The 11,179-nt window shown below is 42.5% G+C and overlaps 1 protein-coding gene across 1 annotated transcript; it reads left to right on the top strand.

The window, feature by feature from the left end:
* The first annotated feature begins 7,106 nt into the window (after positions 1-7,106).
* On the top strand, positions 7,107-7,415 carry LOC121878814 (early nodulin-20-like). Its single transcript, XM_042385238.1, has one exon. It carries the CDS (start codon positions 7,107-7,109, stop codon positions 7,413-7,415), a length of 309 nt encoding a protein of 102 aa, XP_042241172.1.
* The last annotated feature ends 3,764 nt before the right edge of the window (positions 7,416-11,179 follow it).

Genomic DNA, 11,179 nt, shown 5'->3' with positions numbered 1-11,179 from the left:
TTGCATCGAACCAGTGTATTGCATCATTCGTGCATCACTGAACCCGTGTGTTGCATCATTCTTGCATCATTGAACCTGTGTGTTGCATCAATCTTGCATCACTGAACTCGTGTTGTATCACCCGTGAATCACTGAACCTGTGTGTTGCATCATTCTTGCATCACTGAACCTGTGTGTTGCGTCATTCTGCACCACTTCGAACCTGTGTGTTGTACCATTCTTGCATCATCGAACCTGTGTGTTGCATCATTCTTGCATCACTGAACCTGTGTGTTGCATCATTCTTGCATCATCGAACCTGTGTGCTGTAATCATTCTTGCATTACTGAACCTGTATCATTCTTGCATTACTGAACCTGTATGTTGCATCATTCTTGCATCACTGAACCTGTGTGTTGCATCATTGAACCTGTGTGTTGCATCATTCTTGCATCACTAAACCTGTGTGTTGCATCATTCTTGCATCACTGAACCTGTATGTTGCATCATTCTTGCATCACTGAACCTGTGTGTTGCATCATTCTTGCATCACTGAACCTGCGTGTTGCATCATTGAAACTTTGTATTGGATTTTCCTCATGTTGACACTGTCCGCCTTTTCCTCAACCCAGGAGGAAATTCACTAGTTTCTGGGTAGAAATCGAAGAAAGGAAAGTCTGTCGCACTTCTTTCCGCGTGAGATAGGTTCCACATTTCCGCCAAGCCCAGTTGCCGTGGACATGTTAATTTCCCCTGTAAGCGCAACCCACGGTGACCTTTCCACTTTTCCCGCCAAAATTCGAAATATAATCTCCTCTAATTTCCCGCCAAAACTAAATATATACTAACCTGACTGAACCACCAAATTTACAGCCCAAAAACACCAAATTCCCGCCAAAACAACAAATTTCCCGCCAAAACACCAAATTTCCCGCCAAAACATCAAATTTCCTACCAAAACACCAAATTTCCCGCCAAAACATCAAATTTCCCGCCAAAACACAAAATTTCCCGCCAAAACCACCTATGTGCTGCTAAAGTCACTATGTTTCCACCCCACAAATACATCCAATAAATAATAAATAAAAATAATAATAAACGTTACAATTACCAAACTTTCCGCTCAAACTACCACAACAATTAACAACCAAACCATTTAGTATCACCGTCAAAACCAAAATTATCCCCCGCCAAAATTCTAATACATTGTTAAAACCAAAATTATTCCCCGCCAAAATTTTAATACAATATGTCAAACAAACGCAACTCTCGCCAAAAAAAACCATACAATATTTCAAGCTAATATTACAAAGTGTTCTCCCCGACTGACTCTATATCACAAGCAATATGGCCCAGTATTTACCGCCAAATCCATTATATACCCCGCCAAAATTATTATCGACTCGCCAAATTCACTGTATCTCCGCCAAATTCACAATGTCGCGCCAAATTCGCCATATTCCCCGCCTAAATTTCCCCTTCAGCTGATCACAAGATTTAATCAACCAAATTATATTATTAATCATCGAATTTTCTTTATAACTTTAGCGATATTTTTCTTTCTTCTCCTAATAAATGATGATAAAGAGTTAGGTGTACCAACATGATTCGTTATTATGATTCATGTTGGTATAGTACCGTGGTATTAATTATGTTGGTACCTCTGTTTTTTTTAATTAGGATTCATGTTGGTACTCCTGTTTATTATTCATGCTTGTTCTCCTGGTCCTTATTATTGATCATGTTGGTATTCCTGTTCGTTTTTCATTCATTTATTATTATTGTATCAGTTCCAAAATATAAACAGGAGTACCAACACGACTTATAATATACACAGGGGTACCAACACGACTTATAATATACACAGGGGTACCAACACGACTTATAATATACACAGGGGTACCAACACGACTTATAATATACACAGGGGTACCAACACGACTTATAATACCAGCTGAAGTGGAGAGACAAGGTACACACACACACACACACACACACACAAACTATTTTTATTATTATTGTTGTTAATTCTCTCTCATGGTGATACAGGAAGCATTTCAAGGCTTTACTCCCCAGATTTAGCTAACGGTAATAAATTCCATCATGGGCAACTCAGCGACGGACGGGATTGGTTGGTGTCAAAATAAGCGCGGGAAAGGCTCAGCTGGTCTGGATACATTTTCAATAATATATTTCACGGATTTAATAGATTAGTTGACAGATGGGAGTCCAATCATTCATTTATTTAGGAGATTCAACTGCCCAAAATAGTTACAAGTTATCTAAGAATGTCTCAATTATGCATTTGATTCATTATTAGTTGCCACTTCATTAACATTTCAATAATTTAAATGCCCGTTAATCTGAAAATGAGTTTCCAGGTAATAAGAAAAAAAAAATTATATATATATTTATATATATATATATATATATATATATATATATATATATATATATATATATACTGTATATATATATAAATTTCATTTGTAGTCCATATAACATGCGGACTTTGAACATATGGTACCTCACATGGTACCTTGCGTTTCATACCAGCTGGATTCGGTAAAATGCTACTGACATCCACATAAGCAGCACGGGCAGTTCCCAATGAGAGGTTCACGGCGCCATCAGCTCGATGAACAGGCTTTGTGTGAAATATCTCATAGTCTAGAACTGCTTTTAGTGCTCTTGTGGTATGGTTGGTAGCGTTCCCTGGTCCCATGCATTAGGTCCAGCGTTAGAGTCCTGGCTGGAGAGGTCGTTGATTTTATATATATATATATATATATATATATATATATATATATATATATATATATATATATATATACTGATAACCACAAGGAAAGAAAAAACACACAGTTAAGCGCTTTCGTGTAATTCACATCTTCAGAGGTTGAGTACAGACCAGGAACTTCGTGTTTTACTTCTTTCCTTGAGTTATCAACGCTATACTGAATCACCTTGCACCTACAGTGATTTACTTGCATATATATATATATATATATATATATATATATATATATATATATATATATATATATATATATATAATTACCTGAAACAGTTTATATATATATATATATATATATATATATATATATATATATATATAATTACTATAAACAGTTTATATATATATATATATATATTAACTGTTCTATACAAGATTTAAACCTTCATATCGTTAATTAATTAATTAGAAATTAATAAAACATTATGTAAAAGTGTAACTTTGAACGTGGCCACTGATTAATTAATAGCGGCCATTAAATATTAGTCAAGGGAATTATGGTATGTGTATTGTGTAACAGAGAGAAAAAGTCTTAAAACAAACAGAAAAAAAGATAAATTGCTAAAGGAGAAAATTAAGAAAATAGTGTTTCAACAGACTATTATTACTACTATTACTATGACCCACAAGGCTCCGGCCAGTGTTGACATTCTGACCTTACACACACACACACACACACACACACACACACACCAAAGCAACTCTCACCCACATTCTCATTTACAGCTAATTAATTTTCTTTACTACAAGCCCGCCACCATGACGGCCCCCACCATGACGACCCCCTAACCATAACGAGCCCACCAAGACGTCCACCATGACGACCCTACCAAGAACGACCTCCACCATAACGACCCCTACCAAGACGACCCTCCACCATGACGACCCCCACCAACACGACCTCCTCTCCACCATAACGACCCTCACCAAGACGACCCCACCACCACACGACCCCACCACCATAACGACCCTCCACCATAACGACCCCTCACCAAGACCCCCTACCCCACATTCAACATTATCAACACGACTTTATTTACGACTTGAAAAAATATCAAATGAATTGTATATATGTACCCCCACCCCCCACCCACCTCCGCAAAAGGAAAATCTATTTCACTTCATATAATTCCCAATATTTTCACTCAAACTAGGATGAAAAGTTTTCTATCAAGAATTTAAAAGATGAGACACAAAAAAAAAAACTAGGTAGATGTTTGAGAAATATATATATATATATATATATATATATATATATATATATATATATATATATATATATATATATATATATATATATATACGTGTAATTACTGGAATGATTTTTGTATTAATAACCGATATACAGACAACTTGTTATTTTTGTGTGTGGAGGTAGGTGGGTGGTGGGTGGGTGGTGAGGCATGGGTGAAAGGAGAGGGGAAGGGTGGGCATGGTGTGGTGGAGGTGGTGAGGGTGGATGATAGAATGGATGGATGGGTGAATGGAGGGATGAATGATAGACAACAACCTACCCATTAATCTAAACAAAAAAAACAAAAAAAAATCCAAGAGAGGCGCAAGGAGAACAAACACAAAACACAACACACACACACACCTCTCTCTAAAATATAAAAGAATAATGACAAAAACACAATTCTTAGTCCTTGCTCACCAATCCCACACACCCCTCACTTCCCTCCACCCCCACACCCCCTCACTTCCTCTCCACCCCCCACGCACACACCCGAGAGGGATACTGCACCTCATCACCTGTGACTCTTCCTCATAAAACACAAAGCCGAGAAGACCCCCACCCCGAGAGAGAGATAGAGAGAGCTAGTGTTGATGTCGCCTCTATTGACCCAGGTGCCCCTCTACCCCTCCCTCCCGATGAAAGATTGAAGGTACTTGAAGCTGGGATGTCTTGATCTGATGGAGGCCAGTCGTGGTTAGGATAGGGCGCTTGGCTAGGTTAGGTTAGGTTTGCCAGTGGGTGCTGTGTTGTGGTTGGCTGACAGCTGTGTTGGGTTGTTTGAGTTGGGTCTTGATAGGATAGGTTGGAAGTTGTGTTGAGTTGTGTTGAGTTTGCCAGGCTTGTTTGGTTGGGTTGCTAGGCCAGGTCCGCCAGGTTGGTGCCAGGTTGAGATGGTGTTAGCTGTGTTAGGTTCTGCTTGGCTTGGTTGAGTTAGGTTTGGGCCAGGTTGGGTTAGGTTAGGCTAGGCAGTGTTGTGGGTAGCGATTAAGAAAAAACTACACTGATGAATTCCACTTAAGTGTTCTGTTAGATATAAATGAACTCACGTTCACTCAGGTGAGGTATGGCTCCAGGCTTTGAGTATTAAAAGGCTTACCTGGCATAGCGTAACCCACAATGATTCCGGGTTAATTACTCAGGTAAATTAGATTGAACGTTATTAGAGGGATCAGACGGGCTTACTATAACTACCTCATTACATAGATAAAAAAACAACAACAGTTATTAATTCCGAGTCAGATTAAAATTGGGGTGTTTTTGTGTGTGTGTGTGTGTGTGTGTGTGTGTGTGTGTGTGTGTGTGTGTGTGTGTGTGTGTGTGTCAACGTAATATATGTTTAAAATACTATCTACTATAGTTGTTGAATGGCATATGGCATTAACACACCATACCACCAATATAACTCTGGCAAAAATATCGTCGGGGAGTTAGCATCTAATTCACTGTGACAAGTATCACACCAATTAAAGCGGTTCCAATATCTCCCCGCTGCAGGATAAATACTACTGAATTAACCTCCACGTGAACATAACACAAGCTGCGGCCCGCAATATATACCACCAAATTCCCTTGTCATATATCCCGCCAGCACAGCTCAAGTTACGACCGGGTTAAATTTCCCACCAAAATCAGAGAAATTACGTCAGCTATATAATTCTCGCCCGAGACTGTGTACACTTGACACTCTCGCTAAAAATAAACACTCTCACGCCCACACCGGAAGTACTTTACACACCCGCTCACAGTTTCCTGCCCAAAATCTACAATACTTTACAAAAGTCATCAAAAAAAACATAAATAGTTTCCCACGTCTGTGAAAAAAAAACTCACTCGCGCCAAAATGGAAAAATACTTTACAAGCCCTCCAAAAAATGTCCCTCCAAGGTCGAAAATACTTCCTATGCGCGCCAAAAATTTCCCGCCAAAAAGCGTCAACAACGCGAGAGTTTCCCGCCACACTTGGCCCCAAGTTTGATCATAACTCTGGTGTAACTCGGGGTAGTGGTGACCATCAGCCTCCACTCGGGCCGCTCCTGGTGGGGTCCTAACGCCCTCCTAATCACATTCCCACCTGATGAACGCACACTCCAGACTCCATATATACCGCAAGGAGAAGGAGGAGGAGGAGGAGGAAGACTCACCCATACCCGAGGAGAGTCTTTAAGGAGCTTTAGCGAGATATACTCCTCAGCTTCTCCAAGACGCCAGAAAAAGCCAAGATTCATCTCCCCACAAGACTTTTCATATAAACTTCAAAAAGAGACAAAAAATATGAAATGAATCTTCAAGAGGCTGGCGGAGTCATCCACCCTGACAGAAAAGACCTTTAAAGTGTAGTAAGATGGACTGGTCAGGCTGAGAGGAACCTTCCCCTCCATGACTGCTGAAAATTCAAAACTCCTTGACATGACTTCCTCCCCCCTCCCCCTCCTTCAAGACTCCTCCCCCCTCCCCCTAACCCCCAAGACTCCTCCTCCTTTCCTTAAGCCTCCTACCCCCTCTCCCCCCAAGGCATAAGGATACCGGGCAAGGAATCTTAAAATATACTGATAGGAATCCGCCGAAAGAATCTAAAACACGCGAGAATATTTGGCTACCTGATCCTCATAAAGTCTCTCCTCCCCCCATATGAAAATACATAAGAAATACAATAAAAAATACAAATAAATACAATAAACATACATGAAAAATACATCAACAAAATAGATAACCAAAATACACAAATAAAATACTTAAAAAACTACAATAAAAAATACAACAACATTACAGAAAAATACAACAACAACAACAACAACAAGTCAATATAAGTGAATTTCTCCCTTCTTATCCACCCTCCCTCAAGACCCCACCTCATCCCCCTCAAGACCCCCACTCTCTCATCCCCTCAAGACCCCACTCTCGTCCCCCTCAAGACCCCCCACTCTCGTCCCCCCTCAAGACCCCCACTCACCCCCTCAAGACCCCACTCATCCCCCTCAAGACCCCCACTCATCCCCCTCAAGACCCCACTCTCTCGTCCCCCTCAAGACCCCACCAAACGTGAATATCGGCAGGCAGATGACATTCTCGACCTCTGGGTATATCACGAGCAAGATGGCCTCTCCTCCGTCCCCAGAGAAAGATCCCAGATTAATCCCAACCCCAGAGAAGGTTCCCCAGATTATTCCCAACCGCACAGAAAGTCCCCAGATTAACCCCATGTCCCAGAGAAAGACCCAGGATTTATCCCAACCACAGAGAAGGTCCCCCAGATTAATCCCAACCCCACAGAAGGTCCCCCAGGTTGTCTCAACCCCACAGAAGGCCCCCAGATTAATCCTAACTCCAGAGAAGGTCCCCAGATTAATCCCAACCCGAGAAGGTCCCCCACCAATCCCCAACCCCAGAGGTTCCCCAGATTAATCCCAACCCCAGAAGGTTCCCCAGATTAATCCCCAACCCCCAGAGAAGGTCCCCAGATTAATCCCAACCTGAGAAGGTCCCCCAAATAATCCCAACCCCAGAGAAGGTTCCCCAGATTAATCCCAACCCCAGAGAAGGTCCCCCAGATTAATCCTAACCGCAGAGAAGGTCCCCCAGATTAATCCTAACCACACAGAAAGTCCCCAGATTAACCCCAACCACAGAGAAAGGCCCCAGATTAATCCCAACCCCAGAGAAGGTCCCCCAGATTAATCCACAAGCAAGATAACCTCCCCCTGCTCCCCAGAGTATGTTAGCAGCAAGACTGGTTCTCCTCCTAGCGGTAGTAACAGCATGGAATACAAACGAGACTGAAAATGACACAAAGTTTCTCTTCTTTCACCCCCAGTCCAGGATGCTGTCTCTTTAGGATGGGGACGGAGAGACGGGTGGAGAGACAGAAAGAGACAGGTGATGATAAGCATACAGATGGATGGATGGACATTATATTACATACTTATATATACTTATAAGGCTAGGAAGATGGATATAGACAGACAGACAGACAGACAGACACACACAACTTCAGGTACAATTGAGGGAACAGAACCAAGCAAGTACAGTACCTGGCCACAGGAGCTCAAGAAAGAGACGACCACATCTTTCCTTACCAAGTTTATGTCCCCCCCTCCCCTCCCCTCCCCTCCCGCAAAAAAAAATTATTTCCCTCGTGAACTGTCGGGGGAGGGGAGGGAGGGAGGGGGGGAGGGGGGAGGGGGGAGGGGGAGGGGGGGAGGGAGTGGGGAGGGGGAGGGAGGGGAGGGGGGAGGAAATATGATTATCCTATCTTATTTTTTATTAGCATTTTCTTATTTTCTTTCTTGTTCCTACACCAGACAGACAGACAGACAGACAGATGGACAAACAGACAGACAGACAGACAGACGGGTGGGTAAGAGTCACCTTACTGAAAACATCTGGTCATGTCAGTTTAAGATTTTTCATTATTATTTTTGGTTTAAAGTTCATCTTCTGTGATATTTTCTCTTAATGTTGAAGACGTGTATAGTAAGCGTGTTGTTGGGGCTGACAGACAGACAGACGGACGGACGGACGGACAGACAGACAGACAGACAGACGGACAGACAGAAGTTGATTATTGTAAGTGATCAATTATAATACCAGTGCTATTATTATTATTACTATTACTATGATTACTATGGCTCTAACTCACATTATCTTCACTACTATTACACATACATACATACATACATACATACATACATACATACATACATACATACACACACACACACACACACACACACACACATACATATACATACATACATACATATACATACATACATACATACATACATACATATATACATACATCACACTACATCCTTGACCACCGAAGGGTCAAGACGTACCTGGCGCTCCTCTCGGAGCAGCCAGGTCAACTGTTAAGTTGGCCCATACCAACCCCCTCCCCTGAACCCTCCTCCCCACCGGAATATCAACAAGTTCACGCCAGAAGTTACTATTTCATTTAGGAAAGGAATGGAACCAGTGTTAAACAGAGGTGAACAGTGGTGAACAGTGCTTAAGTCAGTGAGAACAACTCAACAGTAACAGTCGCACCCAAGTTAACCTTCACACAGTGAGGTCCCAGGTACCCAGTGATAACGGCCCGTGAGACCCAACAACCAGCGATGTGTTAATCCGTCTACGATAGGAAGGCCTGGGACCACACCTCACTCATATAACACCGTCTGTGAGGGAATTACGACACCACGTGAGGCCCCGCATAACACCATCTATGAGGGAATTACTACACCACGTGAGGCCCCTCATAACACCATCTGTGAGGGAATTACTACACCGCATGAGGCCCCTCATAACACCATCTGTGAGGGAATTACTACACCACGTCAGGTCCCTCATAACACCATCTGTGAGGGAATTACTGCACCACGTGAGGCCCCGCATAACACCATCTGTGAGGGAATTACTACACCACGTGAGGCCCCTCATAACACCATCTGTGAGGGAATTACTACACCACGTGAGGCCCCTCATAACACCATCTGTGAGGGAATTACTACACTACGTGGTCCCTCATAACACCATCTGTGAGGGAACTACTACACCACGTCAGGTCCCTCTTAACACCATCTGGGAGGGAGTTACTACACTACGTGAGGGCCCTCATAACACCATCTGTGAGGAACTACTACACCACGTGATCCCTCCTAACACCATCTGGGGGTTACTACACTACGTGTTTGCTGTTCAACACCTACATCTGTATGTTCACTGTATGTTCCTTTACCATTCTCTAATGAAGGCTTGTTAAACCACCAATGTATGTAAGTCATTTGTCCAATGTATATTTTCAGCCTTCGGGCTTCAGAACTTTTCAAAAAACCATTAATTATTATTATTTATATATATTATTACATATATAATCACATCACATACATACATACTACATACATACATACATACATACATACACACACACTACATCCTTGACCACCGAAGGGTCAAGACGTACCCAGCGCCCCTCTCGGAGCAGCCAGGTTAACTGTTGTTGCCCATACCAACCCTCCCTGAACCCTCCTCCCACCGGAATATCAATAAGTTCTCGCCAGAAGTTACAATTTCATTTAGAAAGGAATGGAACCAGTGTTAACAGAGGTGAACAGTGGTGAACAGTGCTTAAGTCAGTGAGAACAACTCAACAGTAACAGTCGCACCAGTTAACCTTCACACAGTGAGGTCCCAGGTACCCAGGATAACGGACCGTGAGACCCAACAACCAGCGATGTGTTAATCCGTCTACGATAGGAAGGCTTGGAACCAAACCTCACTCATATAACACCATCTGTGAGGAATTACTACACCACGTGAGGTCCCTCATAACACCATCTGTGAGGGAATTACTACACCACGTCAAGTCCTCATCACGCCATCTGTGAGGAATTACTACACCACGTGAGGACCCTCATAACACCATCTGTGAAGGAATTACTACTCCACGTGAGGCCCCTCATAACACCATCTGTGAGGGAATTACTACACCACGTGAGGTCCCTCATAACACCATCTGCGAGGGAATTACACCACGTGAGGTCCCCATAACACCATCTGTGAGGGAATTACTACACCACGTGGTCCTCATAACACCATCTGCGAGGAATTACTACACCACGTCAGGTCCCTCATAACACCATCTGAGGGAACCACTACATCACGTGAGGTCCCTCCTAACACCATCTGGGAGGAGTTACTACGTGTTTGCTGTTCAACACGTACAATCCTACATTAATCTGTATGTTCACTGTATGTTCCTTTTACTTTCTAATGAAGGCTTTTGTTAAACCACCAATGTATGTAATAAGTCATTTATGTCCATGTTTTTCAGCCTTCGCTGCAGAACTTTTCAATAAACCGTTAATTATTATATATATTATTTACACACACACACACATCTACATACACATATACATACAGTAATACTTACAGTATACTTGTCAACCGTCAGTGTGACAAGACGTGCCCCAAGCGCTCCGGTCTTAGCCAGGCGAGTCTGTTTGGCCTTGCCCTCTCCCCTGCTATATCCCAACGCCTACCAGCCTTACTACACCCGCGGGATCTATTCAGCAAAACATTCTAGTGATTAGTGAACGATTGATTACCGAGCAGTGTTTCTATAGTGCACTTAAGGGAAAACACAAAACCACAGCAGTGTGACT

The sequence above is a fragment of the Homarus americanus genome, unplaced genomic scaffold (assembly GCF_018991925.1).
Source record: "Homarus americanus isolate GMGI-L3 unplaced genomic scaffold, GMGI_Hamer_2.0 scaffold39610, whole genome shotgun sequence".
NCBI lineage: Eukaryota > Metazoa > Arthropoda > Malacostraca > Decapoda > Nephropidae > Homarus > Homarus americanus.
Note: the sequence above shows the minus strand (reverse complement) of the source record. Positions and strands in the feature narration are given on the sequence as shown.

Excerpts from the sequence above, each read along its gene's own strand:
- LOC121878814 (XM_042385238.1), top strand. The coding sequence starts at position 7,107 with ATGGCCTCTCCTCCGTCCCCAGAGAAAGATCCCAGATTAATCCCAACC.